Below are 19,525 nucleotides of genomic sequence, written 5' to 3'. Positions count from 1 at the left end.
GATTTTGAGGCAAGGCGAGAACGCCCGTGTAGGACCCAAAGGATCCTGCGTGTAAAAGGGCTGTGGCCACTAAAGTCGGTCAAGCACCTGCGCCCGGGCCCTAAGGAACTCTCCGGGGATCGGCTCCCGCAGCAAGCGGCGGGCGGAGCAGCCGAGCCGGTGGTGCCGGGGCTTCGAGAGCTCAGGCTGCAGAAGGAGAAGTGGGCGCACTCCATCCTCATCCCTTGGCTGCTCCCTGCTAGCAGGGCACCGCTTCGGGGAGCGCAGCGAGAAGGCAGTAGATTTGGAGTCGCCTCCCTAGAATCCCCTCAAAAGCATCTCTGTACAAGTAGTGGATAAAAATAGCCGGCGGACAACGCTGTGGGGAGGAGCGAGACTCGCGCAAGACAAGGAACGGATACAACTGGTCCTGCAAAGTGGAGGGCGGAGGAAGAGGGATGCAATCCCCTCCCGAGAGAGGGGCCCGGGAGTGCGAGGAAGCGTGGACTCCCGCCCGGCGGAGGGGATGAGACGGAAGACTCGCAGAGCCGGCAAACGTCCGCGGAGCAGAGCACACCTCACACCCCGCGCCCTGCATCCCAGCTCTTGCCCCCGCTCGCTTCTCCATCCCATTTTTTTTGCCGGCTCAGGAAGCGGCCCTCCGGCTCCCGGCCCAGGCAGGGGCCAGAAGGGTGAGCAGCGCGCAGTCGGCCACCTGGCTCGGAGGGCGCACCTGGAGACACCAGGCTCCGTGAGTGTGCCCCTGGTTCTGAGCCGGGTTCTACGCGTTCCCACCGCAGGTTGGCGCCCCTCCTCCCCTCACCTTCATCTGCCGTCACCACCCAAGGTGCTCGAAATAGAAACAGATGCAGGGGAAAAAAAAAAAAGAGTAGAAAGTAACACGAAAAATCAGAACCGTGCATAATTGGCATTAGAGGAAAAGGGTACTTACTGTCTGTCGCCTCGATCTCTCTCCTCCCGAGCATCCCCGCCCCTCGGGAAATGCCCCATCTCTGCTCCGCTCCAAAAGCAAACCAGACCAAGGTTTCCCCACCCTGGATGCTCCCTCAACAGACTGACTTTTTGCTGACTGTATCCGCGCCCCAAGTTCTCAGCCAGAGTGGTACCCGGGCTCCGCTGCGCTTTGAGCTCCTGCTACCCCTCACGGTCGGTCCTAGAGAGAAGCCTCGGACAGGAGCGAACCTCCTGACTCTGCTAGGGGGTAAGGGAAAAAAAAGAATCCAATTCACCAAATCAGAAACCCGGATACCTGCCTGTAAAAACCAGTCCCTGAAGACTTGCACAGCTGAGGGACCAAGTCAGGAGATTAGGAGGATGGGAAAACCTCTGGCCTCTCCTTCCTTTTTCCCCCAATGTACACTCCACTTGCTCCAGCCTCAACTCACCTTGGGCTCTGCTCTTGCCCTAAGTCCGGGCTGCCAGGTCAGGGCACCTCGACGGCCCCTCGTCTTGCCACTCCCCAGACTGACGGCCCTCGCCTCGCGCGCTCGTCACTCACCTGAGCCGCGCCACCTTCCAGCAGGTCTGGCGCCCGAAGTCGGCTCTCGGGCTTGGCCATGGGCAGCGCCGTGGAGCACCGGCGGCCGGCGGAGCGAGCCTCGGGACGACCTGGGCAGGCGGGTGAGGCACGGGCGCAGGCACCCACTGAGACCAGGCAGTGGCGGAGGTTCGTGGCTGCCCGCGAGCCGGGGACTTTGCAGGCGCGAGGCTAGGTTATCAGACCCGAGGAGGGGAGGGGCAGGAGGAGGGGCAGGAGAGGGAGGAGGGGACGGAGGAGGCGGGCGCTGAGGGAGAGCGCGTTGGGCAGAGGAGGATCGCGAGCGCCCACTGCTGCCCGGCCCGCGCCGGTGCTGCCCCGAGTCGGGTCCGCTCGGTGACCGGCTAGCTACTTAGCGCTCGCGGCGGCGGGGCTGGGCTGAGGACTCCCGCCGATAGGTATTGAAAGAGTCAGTCCCGCCCACCTGACACGGCAGTTCCTCGGGTTTTAGTCCCGGGAGGCTGGGGGGTGGGGATGGGGGCTTGGGGAGGGGACCAGCGCTACCGGGAGGATGGGGTCTGTTGTGGGTTGGGTTACTCTGCCGTCGCTGCAAACCTGGGAAGTCCTGTCTACTCCGTCACTCTTGCTAGGGAAAGGTAGGTCCGAACCCCGAGCCCATCTCTTCCTCCACTTTCCAGCTTTGCAAGGTCCCCGATACCTGCGCTCCTCCCACGTGCGTCAGCATGGCCGGTTTCCTTCCCGGCAGGTGCCCTCTTTAGGCGTCGGTGCTCCCCGCGCCGCCCAGGAAGTAGGGGGAGCCATCCTCACACACCGCAGCCCAACCGGGACACCAGTGGCTGGGCACCCCGGGCCGGGATCGGCGCGAGCAGCCGGCTCCCAAGCGCTCCGTGTCGCCATGAACACGCCCTCCAGCTTCGGTTTCGCGTCCGCGAGCCGATGCCGGTTCACCAGGGGAGCGCAGAGCGTTCAGCTCTGCCTTTGCTAGTGCACCAGGATTGCAAATGTCAGCTCTGAAATTAAGCAGGTCTCCCTGCCCCCTACCCCGCGTTCCTGTGGCTGGGAAGTTTTGTGTGAGAACTAGACCGGCCTTCAGTTCAATTTCAGATTTAAGGTTTCCAGGGGCCTGGAGTTGGAATCTCCTTGGAAGCTGGGCTTCCTGCCTAGCCGAGCCAAAGCAAGTCGCCCTCAAAGGCAGATCAGCAAACACGTAAAAAAAAAAAAAGAAAGAAAAAGAAAAAGAGAAAAAAGAAGGAAAGAAAAAAAGAAAAATGCCAGGTGAGCGTCAAAGTAATTTATTTTAGATGAAATTTCAGCAGCTCTTCCATATCTTAAATATTGGAAGATAAATACTTGGAATAATTCGAATCTGTCCTTTAAGTTAAAAAAAATCTTTCATTAACTTTGTTTAGATTAAAAATACTCTCCCATCTAAGTAATTAATGCTGTAGGAAATTGACCCCTTTCTCACGTACTGTTACCCAGTGCCCTTTTACAATAGAAAACAAGATAATGACCAACATTATCTTGCTGTCTAATAAAGCTAGTAGCATCTGGAAGGCCAAGGCCAAGTCTTATTTTGGAAAATAAGCTTTTAGGGGTTTTAATGACCCTGGTTACTTCTTTGAGCCAGACTAATTTTGACATGTCTATTTTAGATTGAAAAAAAAAAAAAGGAAAAGAAAAAAGAAAAAGAAAAAAAAATATATATATATGTTTTAAAAAGTCACTTTAATCAGACTTGTGGTTAGGGGCTGAGATTGGAGGAAGGTGGTCAAAAAGTACAAACTTCCAGTTATAAGATAAATAAGTACCAGAGGTATAATGTACAACATAATGACCATAGTTAATTAACACTGCTGTACGGCACATAGGAAAGTTGCGAATAGAGTAAATCCTAAGAGTTCTTATCACAAAGTGAATTTTTTCTTTCATTTGTTTCTTCTTTCCTTACTTTTTGTCGTGTGTATATGAGAAAATGGATGTTAGCTGAACCTATTGTCGTAATCATTTCACAATATATGTAAATCAAACCATCAGGCTGTGTGCCTTAAACTTACACAGTGATGTATGTCAAACTTATACAATGATGTATGTCAATTATTTCTCAGTAAAACTGGAAAAAGCGAAGTCAGTTGAAAGCCCCACTTTGAAAAGCCTTAACATTCAAATTTACATTAGCTTTAAAAGAAGTGCTTTTTCCCCCCTATTCTATGAAGCCGTGTAAAATCATGTATGAGGCTGTGTGGGTCAAGTGGTAGTTTAAGATATACCCTTGCCAATTACTGTTGTCCTTAAGCTCCTACCAGAGGCTAAGCCCTGCACAGACCATGAGTTCTTCGAAATAGGGAGCGGCTTTGATGTACTAAGTTGGCATGATTACTTTTCCTTAAGAGTTCAAAGTGCTTTTGTGCCCATAGTCCGAATTTCACAACTCATTTGTAAGATGTGAAGGGAGGCTGGCAGTGATTCCATTTGCACCCTGGGAGCCAAAGTCGGGTGAACTGATCTGCTTAGTTCCCCACTACAAGTCCAAAAAGGGAACTAGAACCTCAGGCCCCAGCCTTGAGTCTCTGTTACAAGCTTCACTTGCACCAAGTGACTCAAAGCAGATCTGGCAACTGGCAAGAGTTTAAGGACTGGAATTTTAGCTTCTTTCAATTTTTGATTTTAGCCAACATTCACTGATCGATGGTGAGTATTCTTGTGCTTAGATAACTAAGAAAGAGTTAATTGGTTATTTTGTTATTTAGCATTTTTGTCTTTGCCAAAACATTTGTCATTTCTCCTGAACAACCTTCCCTGACCTCTTCTGGGCCTGAGTTAGGTTTTCTATCCAGGTGTTTATGTATCACCAGAACTCAGCTCTGCTATAACAACACAAACACTGTACTGAAAATATCTGCCTAGAGATCTGTCTTCCCCACTAGGTTAGAAGTGCTTTGAACATGGGGAGTACAATTTAGTTATCTCTTCCAGAAACTTGCATGGTGCCTGAAACATAGTATACTCTCAAAAAAGATTGTAAACTGAACTTCCCTGAAGGAGTCAGGGTTTAGGTCAGATGTGGTTCCGTTTTTCCATTTCAAAGCTATCAGTGTCAGAATGGATGGTCATAGGAGACACAGTAACAGTCAACTAGAAAAGTGGGTGTCACTCTCAGATGGGTGGCCTAAGACCTTCTTACTCAGTGTCATCAGCTAGAAAATGAGAGGGTGTTAGTAGGTGATCTCTCAGCTGCTCATATTCTAAGACACCAAAGTCTTTATAGAGCACCCAGTAGGTATGTGTTTACTACTATGCCAGGTACCCAGGAAGAGATCGCCACTGCCCTAAGGGAGCAGAAAATCTTATCTCAAGGAGAAACAAGACTGACAGAACCCATTTTTACCAGGACTCACTGGCATCAGTTAAGTTTCAGACTGTGTCCTGCAGAAGATAAAGGCTGCAGGAAAGAAATGGAAGCGGAAGTAACTGGCCTGTGTGTTGGATCAAGAATCAGGAATACCCCCAGCTGAGACTCATCCAAGGCTTTTGTGCCAGGTTCTGTACAAAGTGAATGATATGAACCTCGCCATTTGTTCTTTCATCGACCTTCTTGGAAACCATGATGTCCACATTTTACAAAGAAAAAAAAGGCACAGAAGTTTAAAGTCATGACATGAGTGAGTGGGAGTAATGAGGGCACCAGAGGAGGAAGTGATTTATCCAAGGCAGCTACCCTTCCAGTAAAACTTAGACTCCTAGCCCATGCTCTCTATACTTGAATAGTTTGCTTATGTTTGTTTTTGGTATTTTTGGTTGTTTACTTTCCCCCAAATATGTGATGGAAGAGAGAGGTCAGGAGAAGGGGAGTTGGAGAGAGAGAGAAAGAGAGAGCTTGCTTCCTTGGAGCACCTCCAGGACCCACGGTCACTCTACCTGCCTGAGCTCAACCTGATTTTATCTGTAAGGCTACCCTGCACAGCCTCAGCCTTTCCTCCCTTAATGGCCATTTGACTCTTTCAGGTTAATAGCATGAATATTAAGGAGTCCAGTGGGATTCTTTATAAGCAGAGGAAATAGGGAGCAGGTTAAAAATCCAATTTTAATAAACTTTTCAAGTCTTGGTTTAGATAGAGCTCTAATGGCTCTCAGTGCTGAATCATCTTAAAAGTCAATATTTTTGGGGTTTTTTTTTTTTTGCGATACGCGGGCCTCTCACTGCTGTGGCCTCTCCTGTTGCAGAGCACAGGCTCCGGACGCGCAGGCTCAGCGGCCATGGCTCACGGGCCCAGCCGCTCCGCGGCATGTGGGATCTTCCCGCACGGGGGCACGAACGCGTGTCCCCTGCGTCGGCAGGCGGACTCTCAACCACTGTGCCACCAGGAAAGCCCCTAATGTAGTTTTTAAAAGGTCCTTGCTGTATAGAAAGTTTGATGGGTATTGTTTAATTGTAGATTGTGCGTTCCTGTCTTCATAGGAGAGATCACATGTAAAACTGATCAAAGCAGATATGAAATGCCACCATCCACAAAGCTGGTTGGGTAGAGGAGAGGGAGTTGGGTTTGAAAGATAATTTTCACTCATTTGACCGAAACAAAGAGAGTATGATTACACTGTGTGGAAATGGTATCCTCAGATAACTCCTCTAATTTGATTGTGCTGAGGTCTAGAATTGTTTCTATATCTTTTGACTTGCTAATTAGCTGGAGCAGACGGCTTGTGAGAGAGAAAATGAGGGTCATATCCAGAAAACACGTAGGATCGTGGTTCCTTCCAATCAGCACACCCATCACGCGCCTCCCCCAACAGCCCGACCAACTCCCAACTTTATCTATATGTCCTTGAAAACGTTTCACGCCTCTGTGATTAATAGATGATTGCATGTTTTTCTGAAAACAGAACTTTCATCCCCTTCCCGATACCAGATGTATTCTTGGCACATGCGGTTACAGGGTTTAGTTCTAACTTTTGCCTTTATAGGACCTATCCTTCACCAAAATGAATGAATTAATTAAAAATTAAAATTATATTGCATGACTACATTGGTGTAAAGAAGAGTATATTATTCTTATTTATTTAAATATTTTCTGAGATATAAAGCTTGTTATGTCTTCTGATTTTAAAAGAAATTAAAAGTTTTTTGAGAAGCACTGAAAGTACCTTGGGCTCTCATGACTTCTAATGGAGAGCTTGGCCATGTGTAGATGGTGATATTGCAAGGGATGAATGCTTAATTGATTCTGGTGAAGAATGTATGATAAACCCAATTTCATACTCATACCTTATAGTCCATTTGTTGTGTTGGGTAAACAGCTCTAGACAGCATACTGCTTTTATTTCTGATCCTGTGTCAAACTTTGCCCCAAATTACACACATCAGTGCTGCAAAAATTGCAATATTGCAGGTCCAAAGTGGTCCCCTTGTTCAAATTATTAGACCCTGCTGAGTGCTGGAAAGCCTTCAGGGCAATGGGAAATTTTGGCACTCTCTTTGATTTCAGGTTTGCTCCGACCAAAGCTGACTGATGCTTTGATGAGCAGGTCTTGCTGATTCTCTCTTTTAGGTCTTATTCAAGGATCCTGGGAAGTTCAAACTCTCCAGGAAAAAAAAAAAAAAAAAGGACCTTTTCCTCTCTCTTCAGCCCTATCAGTTCAGTGGAAACATTTACTGGGTACATCCTATATAGCAGCCCCGTGGTACGTACCTGGGCTGAGATTTATAGAGAAGAATAAAATGTAATCCCTTACCCGAAGGGGCTCACAGATGAGCAGAACAGAAAAATTACAATTCAGGCTGACGATTCTCATGTGCTCCTGTTCTCTGTATACTAGGAAGGTCAAAGGAACATTTGGGCTGTGATTCTCACACCCTTACATTCCTGCCCTGAACTCTCAGCTTCAAGCAGCACATGGTATTTCTAGCCGCTCTCTCCTCTCCGAGTCCCCGCTGAAGCCCTCCAGAATGTGGCCTATTGTCCGTGAAAACCGGCAGGGCTGCCTTCTCACTTCTAAGCCTTGTGTTGATTCCATATTTAAAATAGAGCCAGAGCTATGAGAAGAGTCTTGAAAGATGCTCAAGTTCTCTTTCTGACTTTTGCTATACTTTTCTTATAAAGAGTTTGCAGTGACACTCAGAAGAGCTAGCTATATTTATCTATTTTTTCTCCTTTATGGTAGCAATATGGATTTCAAAGAACACTTTGAAGCTCAGACGACTTAGCTCTAAATGAAAAACAAACATTTTATATTTAAAATGATCCAGCTGACGTCTCAATATATTAGTAACAATATTTATTATAAAATGTAAAAATGACTAACCTGCAAGTATGATACCTCAATTCCTTTTGGTAGCTGTCCTGTGACCATGAGAGACCTCAGCAGGGAAACAAAATCTGACCTCTGGTACACAGAAGATGTAAAAACAAGTGGATCAGAGAAGAATTAAGACAGAGCCCTGATCAAACCATGCTTGAATTCCATGTTAAAAAAAAATGGTTAACTTGTACAAAGTTAGGAAAATATATTAGACAACATGGGAAATAAGGAGGAGGTATGTAGAGGTAAATAAAAATCATGACATTTATTGATATGCGTTATGCTAGGAGATTCGAATACATTCTCCTTTTATTCCCATTTTGCACATGGACATATAGAAGTTAAGTACGTTCTTAAAGGGCATACAACTAGCAATGCTGGATTTAGGGCCAGGTGAGCATCAAGTCCTTCTATGTCTTTTTCCTGTCTCATGATGTAATTCTCTCTTTCCTCTCTCTCTTTTTTTCTTTTTCTTTCCTCTCTTACCTGCATGTATGCACTTTAAAAAAGTAGAAAGAAGAGTCCAGTGGATTTTATGTCCTGTCTCCAAATGTAGAAGAGATCTAGGGTTCTCTTCATGCCTAGAAAATGTACTTACATTCTAGGAATTATCCATAAGGTATTTACATCCAATATTCATGCTGTAATTGCATTCAGTAAACTCACTCTAGACTTAAAAGCTCAGTTCTCAGTGTAATTGTTTTTCTCACCCCACATACAATCAGCCCTTTAATATAGTAGCTGTTATGGAGATGTATTTGCTGCAAGCTTTATCTCACATTGGGGTCCTTGATTTCATGTGGTGCTTCAGATCTCAGCTCTAGTGTCTTATGGTCACTAGTTCATTTACTCCAGCATCAGGTAGTTTTCTAACTCTTACTCTCTGCCAGGCACAGGGGTGGGCCCTGGAGATACAGGGTGAAGTGGAGACAGCACCTGCTGTCGTCTTAGAGCTGAAAATCAGGAAGGTGTCAGTACATCCTTTGGAGGATTGAATGCGCTTGCCAGCTCTTGCTCTTTATTTGGAGACAGCCTGCCTTTCTGAATTTATTTCTTCCTGGAAGCTGTTCTGGCTGGTGGGGACACTACCTGTCTAGGGAAATGGATGGACTGATTTGTGAGCAGATTGCAAAGAAGAGTAACTTCAGATGCTTCATCAGCTCTGCCCTTCCTCCTCATGGGAGCAGGATGCCTGCAGAAAGCATCCAACCTGCTCGTCTCCTCTGCTGCTTCTCTGGGCTCCTCCCCTGTGGGAGAGAGGTCTTTTCTGGCCTGGGGCTGTCTCTTCCTCCCTACGTAAGTGTACCCAGTTCTGGGGTTCAGCTAGCAGCCCTTTTGGCTCTCATGTGGTACGTTCTCCAGCGTAACTTCCCTCAGTAGTGAAGGACTTATTTAGCTTTCATCTGTCTTGGTGTTTATTGCACAGGCACGGAAGAGGGGTGCCACTTATGGAGGTAGATTTAAAATCTCCCAGCTGATTAACCCTCTTTCTTTCCTGGTCCTAATTCACTTATCCCTTGCCCACAATTAGCACTCATTATGTACTGCCCTGTTCTCTAATTGTTACCATGGCCAAGGTCATTTCCTGGGGTTATTGTATGTCTATTGGGCTCATAGTCTATGCCTTTTAGGCCCTACTCATACTTAGAAAGAGAACATGAAGTGAACTCCTCCAAAGTAAACATTCAGGAGATATCGCAAACCCCAGGAGGGCAGGTTCCAGAACCAGATTGCTGGGGTTCAGATCCCAGCTCTGCAGAATGAGCTCTGTGACTTCACCCAAGTTATTTAGCCTCAGTTTCTTCTTCTCTAAAATGGTGAAAATAAAAATGGCCCCCTTCTCTTCGTATTACATGTAAAGCATACAGTACACACTGAATGCAAGCACATTATTATAAAAGGGAATTAAATCAGATGGTCCCGCCTTTCTTAAAAAAAGTACAACAAAACCCATCTACTTTCTTAAGCACCCTAAATGGCCTCTGGATTACAGACCCTTTAAGGGAAGAGTTCTTCTTGTGAACTGACAACGTCTGCCCCAGAGGTCATTGCTGCTTGAAAATCATAGCAGTGAAGGGAAGGAGAGTTCTCAAAGAGAAAAGCTTGGGAGTCAGACAAAGCTAAGTATGATTCTCTGCCTTTCAAGTCTATTCACATTTTCCCTCTGAACCTCAGTTTTCCTTCTATAAGATAAACACAATGGTACTTAGAAGACAATATTTTGAGATTTAGGTAAGATGATGCAGCTAACAGCCACTGACTGTGGCACATATATTTTGGTTTTACTGAATACAAGGAATATTCCTTCTGTCACTGATTTCAAGTAGTGCCATTAACCAGAGCTGATGTTGCTTCCTGAGTGGACTTGTATTCACTTGAAAGGCAAGTGACACGGAAGGGGTGGAACAGAGCAAGAGGAAGAGACCTCAACCCCATGGGAAATCAAACTGGGCCATTATCTTCTGAATAAGCGAGAATGGGAGGTGTTTCTTTTGCAGAGAACATCATTCTAAGTTTGCTAGTTGTACTCCACTCACAGGTGTGGCATGTTGAAGCATAAAGGAAACTCTCTTTCATCATCCACGCTTGATATATGCAGAATAATGGCCTCCTAAGATGTCCACATCCTAACACCCAGAACCTGTGAACATATGATCTTATGTTATGAGTTGAGTTGTGTACCCCGACTCTCAAATCCATATGTTGATGTCCTAACTCCCAGGACTTTAGAAGGTGACTGTATTTGGAGATCAGGTCTTTACAGAGGGAATTAAGAGAAAATGAGGTCATTAGAGTGAACCCTAATCTGACTAGTATATTTATATGAAGAGGAGACTAGGCCACAGAAATGCACAGAGGGACAATCATACAAGGTCACAGGGAGAAGATGGTCATCTACAAGCCAAGGAGAGAGACCCTTAGGAGGAACCAACTCTTCCAACACCTTGATCTTGGACTTCTACCTTCTAGAACTGTGAGGAAATAAGTTTCTGTTGTTTAAGCCATCCAGTGTGTGGTGCTGAGTTACGCAGCCCTAAAAAATGAACACAGTTCCATAAACACTTTGTTGTTGGTTTGCAAGAGAATAGAGAATTCCTGGTCATTACTACAAATAAGGACATTGACTTTGTGAAGTCACATTTATACCACAGTACCCTGTTTCTGTTCTCTTTGCATATGTACTATCTTTTAAAAAAAATTTATTGGAGTACAGTTGCTTTACAATGTTGCATAGTTTCTACTGTACAGCAAGGTGAATTAGCTATACATATACATATATCCCCTCTTGTTTGGATTTCCTTCCCATTTAGGTCATCACAGAGCATTGAGTAGACTTCCCTGAGCTATACAGTAGGTTCTCATTAGTTATCTATTTTATACATAGTATCAATAGTGTATATATGTCAATCCCAATCTCCCAATTCATCCCAACCCCCCCTTTCCCCCTTGGTATCCATACATTTGTTCTCTATGTCTATGTCTCTATTTCTGCTTTGTAAATCAGATCGTATATACCATTTTTTTTCAGATTCTACATATATACGTTAATATACAATATTTGTTTTTCTCTTTCTGACTTACTTCATTCCAATGAAAATTCTTAGTGTATTTCTAAAAGACATTTTAAAACAATTATACTCACCACATGTACTTCAAATAATAATAACATGAAGTGATGGCAGTTGGGTGTATTAGCTATATATTGCTGTGTAACAAATTAACCCTAATGCTAGTGCCTTAACACAACACACATTTTTCTATTGGTTTCTGTGGGTCAGGATGGCTAAGCTGGGTCCTCTGGCTCAGAGTAGCTCAGGTTCTAATCAAGGTGTCTGTCTGAGCTGCAGTCATGCCTAGGCTCAGAGTTGGAGGATCTGCTTCTAAGCTCACTCACTTGGCTGTTGGCAGGATTTAGTTCCCCACAGGTCATTGAACTGAGGACCTGGTTCCTTGCTGGCCATTCTGAGGTTTCCCTCAGTTCCCTGCCGTATGGCCTCCCCATAGGGCAGTGGGCTTCATCTGAGTTAGCAAAAAGCACACCCCAGATGGAAGGCAGAATCTTTTTATAACCTAACCTCAGAAGAGACACCCTGTCACATTTGTCACAAGCAATTTGTTATAAATAAGTAGCTAGGTCTAGCCTATGCTGTAGGGGATGAGGTTACTGGAAATATGAAGTTCAGGAGGCAGGGATCATGACAAGTTTCAAAACTGACTGCAGCAGCAAGCAAGTCCATCAACAAGCAGGCAGCGACATCAGCCTCATGACACTGCTTGGCTGACCACAATGGCAAGATGCCATCAACTGTGGGATAATCCCAATTTCACAAATATTAAAATGTAAAAAAAACCCTTAAAGTCAGTGAAATACAGTATGTTATTTCTTAAAATCTTTGAAACGGCACCCTTAAGTGATGTATTATAACATTTTTTTCCTGTAATTTTTCACATTACCTTTGTAATTACATGTTATAATAAGAATAAAGAAAGCCAAAACCATTGAATCAAATTTTGAGGTACTTAATTAGTAAATCATTCAGTCATTCAAGAGATGGATACTACTGTGTTCTATGCATGTGAACTAATCCTCAAAATGTTTGATGTACTCAGAGAAAAAGATCATTTTAACTTGACCATCAAGGGTCCTGCTTGACCATCAAGGGTCCTGCTTCCAAATGACTAGTCAGAGAATGGAAAGCCTCACAAAGAGGTGGGATCTGGGCCACATCCAGGAATCATGTGCTTGGTTTCTATAGAAGAGTTTCAAATGGCAAAATTCTCCACTGAATTTACTGAAAACGTCAGAGGAGAAAGAAGCATTTACAGGCCCCAAGTGATACATGAATAAGGACTACATGCTACTTTTAAACTTCCGCATCTCAGTATTAACGGTTCAGCTAAATTTTAAAGTTTACTTTTGCATTTGTTTGATTATAAAGTAATACTTGTTCATTATAGCTAATTTGGAAAATCACAGAAAATTAGAGGAAAAAACAAAACAAAACAATAACACCACTACCCAAAGGCAATTCCTGGATTAAGACTGGGTAGATAATAGCTGAAATGAAAAATGAAATTGAAATTGTCAGTTTGTCCTACTAGGGTATTTCTAAGCCTGTAGCATTTAAAGTTGTTTAGTTTTAACTTTATTTAGCATAACATTTATTGTATATTTGGATTTCTAATTTCTTAGGAACAGGCACAAACAGGGGCCAGGTCTTTGCTTTAAAAAAATTAAATTAGTGTGTAATACTTCAACATTCACGTCATATAGAAAATGAACAAATATTGTCTGATGATACATGGAAGTCTGAAGAAGGGTAAGTAGTCAAACAAACTCACTTTCACCCAATTCATGAACCAGGAATGAAGAACTGGGTTCAAGACGTAGGGATAGGTCTTGTTTGCCTCCGCAAGGCTCGCATGCCTCTTCCTCTTTGCACCACCCTCCCTCCTTCCCCAAAGCACCCACTCTCCTGACTTTTTAATTAGAGATTAAATTTGCAAACTGGAATGTTATTTACATACCATCATCCAGTATTCTTCTGTGTCTCAGTCCTTTCTTTCAACATCATTTATGCAATTCATCTACACCATTGCTTGGAGATGAAGTTCATCGTTACTGCTGAATCATATTATATCGTGTGAGTAGCAGAATGTTCTTAGTCCTACTGTGGATGGTATTCAGGTTGTTTCCAGTTTAGGACTTTCCCAAATCACACATCTGTGAATATCCTGGTGCATGTGTTTTTGGTGCACAAGTGCAAACATTTATGTTGTTCTACACTTGGGAGTGGGATTGCTACATCACAGGACTTGCAAAAGTCCAACTGAGTGGTTAATAACAAACTGTTTTCCAGAGAATGTGTGCTGACTCAGTCCCCACCCATAGTGTGTGAGTTTCCATGGCTCTGCTTCGTCTCCAGCACTTGGTAGCACCAGTCTGTTTACTGTCAGGAACTCTACTGGGTATGTAATGCTGTGCCATTTGGGCTTTAATTTGGACTTTTGTGATTGCTAATGAAGTTGAGCAGCTTTTTTTCTATGTTTAGTGGCTATTTGGATATCCTCTTTTCCCCCCGTTTTACTGAGATATTATTCGCATATAGCATAAATAAGTTTAAGGTGTACAACATGATAATTGCATATATGTATATATTGCAAAATGATTATCACAGTAAGGTTAACACCTCCATTCCCTGACATGATTACTGTTTGTTTGTTTGGTGTTCTTTGGGGGTGGTGGTGATAACATTGAATATCAACTTTCACTTTTTTAAAAAAATTAAAGTATAGTTGATTTTCAGTATTATATTAGTTTCAGGTGTACAGCATAGTGATTCAGATTCAGATTTTTGCAACTTATACTTGATTAGAGGTTATTATATGAAAATGGGTGTAATTCCCGGTGCTGTACAACATAATCCTGTTGCTTATCTATTTTATATATAATAGTTTATATCTGTTAATACCATACCCTTAATTTGTCCCTCTTTTATGAAGTGCCTATTTATGTCTTTTGCCCATTTTTCTGTTGTGTTTTTGTCTTTTTGTTATTGATTTGTAGAAGATCTTTATATGTTTGGGGCAAGTTACTATGCCTCTGTTTCCTTGTCTACAAAATGGTAATAATAATAATACCTGCTTCACATGATGCTGTCACAACGATTATACGAGTTAATGCATGTAAACACTTAGAACCATATGTGGCACACAGTAAGTGCTCCCCTAAGTGTTTCCTATTGTTATCAGCCAGGTTCCCATGGCTAGCAGGTTGTGGACACAGAACTCCAAAGAAGCTTCTAACTTCCATTCACCAGACATTATCTTGCCAACAGCAACTTTACACATCCAGAAAGATTGAAACTCACCATAGTCACCCCTAATTGGGCCCACCCAGGGCCCCAGTGGTAGCTTTAGAGGAAAATGCTGGTTGTGATTTTATTATCATCACCACACTATTTTTAAAATATTAAAATTGTGTTTTTCCTCTGAAGAGAACAAGGTAGCTTTTTAATTGAAAATTACTGAAGAAGCACTGTTTTTTCCTCTGAAGAGAACAAGGTAGCTTTTTAATTGAAAATTACTGAAGAAGCATTTACCTCACAGCCACTGTATGGTGCAGTTGGCATTTGGCATGTTGATTCCAAAAGTTTTAACAAAATGATTTTGCACCAGGAGGGTAAAAAAAAAAAAAGAAAAACTCCCCAAACACAGGAATTAAATGTATTAAAAATTAAAGGACATGCAATGTGAGCAATGAAGTATTTTAGGCTAAGTGCCCATCCCGGCTTCTCCCCTTGGTTCACAAGCCACACTTAGGAAAAAAGGGATATTTTTTTCTTTTCTACTTTATTGCTCCCAGGGGCCATGGCAATAGAATTTCTTATAAACAAACAAATCAACAGACTATAATCAGCCTGCCTTGGCTCCTTCCATTTGTGAAATTTTCACAGATAGATTAAATAAACTATTTTTTGAGGAGGGAAGTGTGCAAGGGACCATAATTTAGACCTTTACAACCAAAAATGACAATCTTTCATTTATTATTCCTCACGGAGAACAGCTACTAATATCTTCCTTCTAGGTCCCTTAATTAAATTCAGCTTCTTATATTTTTTTCTTGATTCACTCCCTTTCATTCCTGGATTAACCTAGTTCTTCATAGTTGTAATTTCTCTCAGCTGTTAAATTTCATTTACCTTATTTAAATTTCTGGAGGTTTCTTTCCCGAGTGGAAAGTGTTTATTTTTTCACTTCTCTCCCTAGGCAAGAAAACCATCCCACTTAGACCAGAGTTAACTAAGTTATAAACGTTCACACTGAAATGTATTATCCTATATAGTAAGTACATGTGTGAACATAGAGTGATTTTTGGAAAGGGAGAGTGATTGGCCCAAGACTGTCAAGAAAACAGTCTTCTCCATCCTTAAAGTCCCTTCAAAGGGTTACATCTCCCACAAAATCTTGTTCTCTCAACTTCCATAGAATGACTGTGAGGGTACTATAGTAAACTGTGTGGTTATTCCTGATATTTGCTCCCACCTTCCTGTATAGGGTTATACATACTTGCCTGTTGCTGTGTCTTACAGGGCCCCCTGTGGCAAGACTGTACTATTTTGTCCATGGACATTGGCACTGAGCATGTGACATGCTTCAGCCAATGGGATGTGAGCAGATTAGTCTCCTCTGAGGGGAAACTTTCAAAGGTGTCACAAGTTTCCACCAACACTCTTGTTCTTCCCCTGTCCCAAGTTCCTTCATTCTGGTTCTAGAATGAGCAGGCAGATGGAACCCCAGGAGCCGAGCTGTGGCCTCCTACATGGGACATGAGCAAGAACTGAATGTCTGAGGCTTGGAGGTTATTGGTTACTTCCTGTCATTGAAACTGTTTATTGACTTGTCTTATTCAAGGTATGTTCCTTGAAGACAGGGAATGCGTCTTCTTTGTTGGGTATCTGCATATTTTGGTGCTTGTCCATCAGTAGGAACCAATAAAAGTTTGTTGAATAACTGAACGACTTGATGAAGATCTCCAGCAATAAGCATCTACCCTCTTCTATGGCAGCTATGCCTTTTGGAAAATGTTTCTCACCCTGAGCAGAACTCTGATTCTCTAGGACTTCCACTAAGTGTATCAGTTCTCTCCCCTGGGCTCACATAAAACCACCTGATACCTCGTCCATAAGACAGACCTCTAGTGTTTGAAAACAGTGCTATTCTCCATTCGGGAGATTGTTCCTTTTGTTTTGTTATCTTCCATGCTTTCCAACTCCTCAGCCTCCTGGGGGCTCTCCTTTCCAGGTTCAGGGATGTCCCCATGTCCCCTCTAGAACGTGAGATCTGGAATCAGCACCAGCCTCTGTGTGTGGTCAGAGTAGCACAAAGTGAGAAAAGGTCATCTCCTCTCGGGTAATCCTCCATCTGGACTAATTACACTGCATTTAACACAGCCTTTGCTATTCTTGGCAGCCACATCACACTGCTGACTCATATTGAGTCAATCAAATCCCTTAAGCCTTATTCACGAGTCTTTATCACCAAGTTCTGCCCCAACTTGTGAGGTAGGTTTAGGGGACCCAAATACTTTTCCTTGTTAAATTCTTTACCTCATTTCATTTGGTTTGTGGTTTCTGTCTACCTGGGAAAAGGAAAGCTTTGATTTCTGGGAATGGAAACTCAGCTATTAGCCAAGAGAGAGGAGAAACAACCTTGTCCCATCAACTGTGGAATGATTAGAGAGCCCCATTGTCTGGTCCAGCAGTCTGTACTTAACTATGTGATGCAGTTCATTGCCAAGCCTATGGTGTCTTTGCTGAATTTCTCAAGGGGAATGGAAGAATATTGAGAGCCAGCACCAATAAGCAGCTCTACTTATGTGTGACAGACTCAAAGTGGCTCCTGTGATCCCCACCTCCTACTAGCCACACCTTTGCATAATTCCCTCTGCTTGAGTGCAAGTGCATCCTCTAATTTGCTTCAAACCACTAGAATTTGGCAAAGGTGATGGGATGTAAGTGACTGCATGTACACTGTTATATTACATGAGATTGTAATATTATCTTTCTAGGAGACTCTCCCCACTGGCTGTGAAGAAGCCATGAATGTTGTGAGCTGCCCTGTGGAGGAAGCCACATAGCAAGGAACTGAAAATAGCAGTTTCTAACTGACAGTCAGTTAGAAACTGAGGTCTTCTGTCCTACAGCTTGTAAGAAATGGATGCTGCCAACGGTCATGTGGCCCTGGAAGAGGATCTTTCCCCGGTCAAAACTTGAAGTGAGACTGCAGCCCTGGCCAGCACCTCCATTGCAGCTTTCAAATGAGACTCTGAAATGGAGAACCTAACAAAATAAAGCCTGGACTCCTGATCCACAGAAACTGTGATATAATAAATGTGTGTTGTTTTAAGGTGCTTCGTTTCTTGAAAATTGTTACTCAGGGATACGTAACTAATATACCATGAACTTAGGTGATAGAAACCAAATTCAGCTGGAAGCCAAGGATATCACGAAGCCCAGAAAACACACACCCATTGTCTTTTTTTTGGTAGGGTTGATTGACTTATAGAATCTTTGATGAGCCCCATGTACCATACCACCAGGATGTTAAAAGGCCTCCTTAATATCCAACCTCAGACAATAGAGATTTTTTTCTAGTATTTGTCCAAAGGACCTTCTGCTCTTTCATCTCATTCAATGGTCTACTCTTCTCTTTTACTACCTTTGGATTCCTTGGTACTGTACCTGAGTCTGAATGTTTTCTTCCTGCTCTCTGGTCTCTTAACTTTGATTCTCCACTGAAGCAGGGTTCCTAGTTTTGATGCCTCCTGTACTTTTATTGAGAGGAATCTCCATCTTGGTTCTGTTATATCTATGTCTTCCTGGTCTGGTTTTCCCAGACCTCCTCCCACCAAAGGAGAAGCATCTAATGTTCTAGACCACTTAATGGTGAAAATCCTCCAGGCAATAGTATGACCTTCAATACAATCTTAGCTATTGCTGATGTCAGTGGGGTCACCTCAAGCCATTTTGTTATTTCCACTGGGGTTCTTTTCCTCTTTGAGCATAAACCTGATCGTTATCATCATCATATTAAAATTCTGTGTGTATCTTCACATATAAAAAGGAACTTGTGAGTATCAATGGCTGGCTAAGAGTCATTTGTATGTACATGCTGATGGCCCATTGGTATGACCCAGCCGTGGCTTGTAGTTCCTGGGAAAGTGCTTGAATCCAACTTGTTATCTCAGAGACTGGACGCTGCAGCCTGAGAGAGAAGCTGATGAATGGGCCTTAGTGTTTATATCAGCCATGCTGTTTTTACATGCAATTGAGCTTACCAGAGATAGAAAGGGCTCCTGGATTTCTTTAGACCTAATGTACTTTAAATACTATGTATATAGAGATAGAGAATCCAAGAGCCCAGGTTCTACTCACCCAACCTTGTTCTTTAAAAGCAAAGCAGTCTTTGAGCTTAGGGACACAGGGCCTCCTCATAGACTTGACATTTCAGGTTCAGGCAATTTCCCTTAATGTATTACTGCTGAGGAAAAACATATGCTACGAGCAACTTGAGTCATGTCCACGGACGACCTTAGAATAATAGAGAGATCAGAAACGGAACAGAGCTAACCACTCATTCCAACCCTTAATTTTTCCAACAGAAAAACAGAACCTCAGAAAGATCAAATGCCTGGATCAAATTTATGCATGGCAGTGTCCAGACTTGATTTCAGACAAGGTAGCCATGGTGTTCTTTAAAAGCCCATAAAGAAATGAAAGTCCAGAGGAGAAGGTCAATCACTTCTAATTACTCAGAGGAGAGGTGAGTTAGAACATACAAGGCCAGACCTGAAAGGACAGGCACCAGATCCAGGGAAGACTATTCTCCATCTCCTGTCTAGACTTTGAGGAGTCCAGATAACAGGTGGGGATGAAAATAGATATCCACTATCTCAAGGGAGACTAGGGTCTAAGAAGAGAAGGCATCAGGCATGATGCCCTTTCCGCAGGGATCCTGTGTGGAAGGAGAAGCCCTCTTAGACAAAGTTGTGATATTATTAGGACTGTTTATTTCCTTGTTTCTGCTCCTGAGCTTTTAGTAAAAGGCTTATTGATTTCCATTATTTTTAATTCCAGCCTGGCCTCAGCTGTACAGTGGGGAGTTAATAGAAAGGCCTTTTCTGTCTGGTCCAGAATATTTGAAGATTACTACCCTCTAAGGCCAGCG

General features: G+C 43.4%; 2 protein-coding genes across 4 annotated transcripts in view; one reads left to right on the top strand and one right to left on the bottom strand.

Moving 5' to 3' along the window:
• HS3ST1 (heparan sulfate-glucosamine 3-sulfotransferase 1) overlaps nt 1-1,733 on the bottom strand; it is a 30,370-nt gene extending 28,637 nt beyond the window's left edge. Inside the window, exon 1 of one of the 2 annotated variants that reach the window (XM_029235908.1) lies at nt 1,499-1,733. The gene's annotated coding sequence lies outside the window, so the exon portion shown is untranslated. Of the gene's footprint in view, nt 1-712; nt 839-1,498 lie in introns of those variants that run through there. The other variant, XM_029235911.1, reaches the window with a different exon arrangement.
• On the top strand, nt 839-17,699 carry LOC114903108. 2 transcript variants are annotated; one of them, XR_003795634.1, is made up of 3 exons: nt 2,349-2,773; nt 13,657-13,765; nt 17,367-17,699. XR_003795634.1 is itself a non-coding variant. In XM_029235912.1 (2 exons), exons 1-2 carry the CDS (start codon nt 982-984, stop codon nt 17,387-17,389), a joined length of 708 nt encoding a protein of 235 aa, XP_029091745.1. In that variant the 5' UTR covers nt 839-981; the 3' UTR covers nt 17,390-17,699. The 2 variants fall into 2 exon arrangements, 1 of the variants encoding a protein (XP_029091745.1); XM_029235912.1 differs by lacking the exons at nt 2,349-2,773; nt 13,657-13,765 and adding an exon at nt 839-1,666.
• Nucleotides 17,700-19,525: the final 1,826 nt, after the last annotated feature.

This window comes from Monodon monoceros, unplaced genomic scaffold (genome assembly GCF_005190385.1).
Source record: "Monodon monoceros isolate NGI ecotype Baffin Bay Population unplaced genomic scaffold, NGI_Narwhal_1 Super_Scaffold_20, whole genome shotgun sequence".
Lineage (NCBI taxonomy): Eukaryota > Metazoa > Chordata > Mammalia > Artiodactyla > Monodontidae > Monodon > Monodon monoceros.
This window is presented reverse-complemented; position numbering and strand designations above follow the sequence as displayed.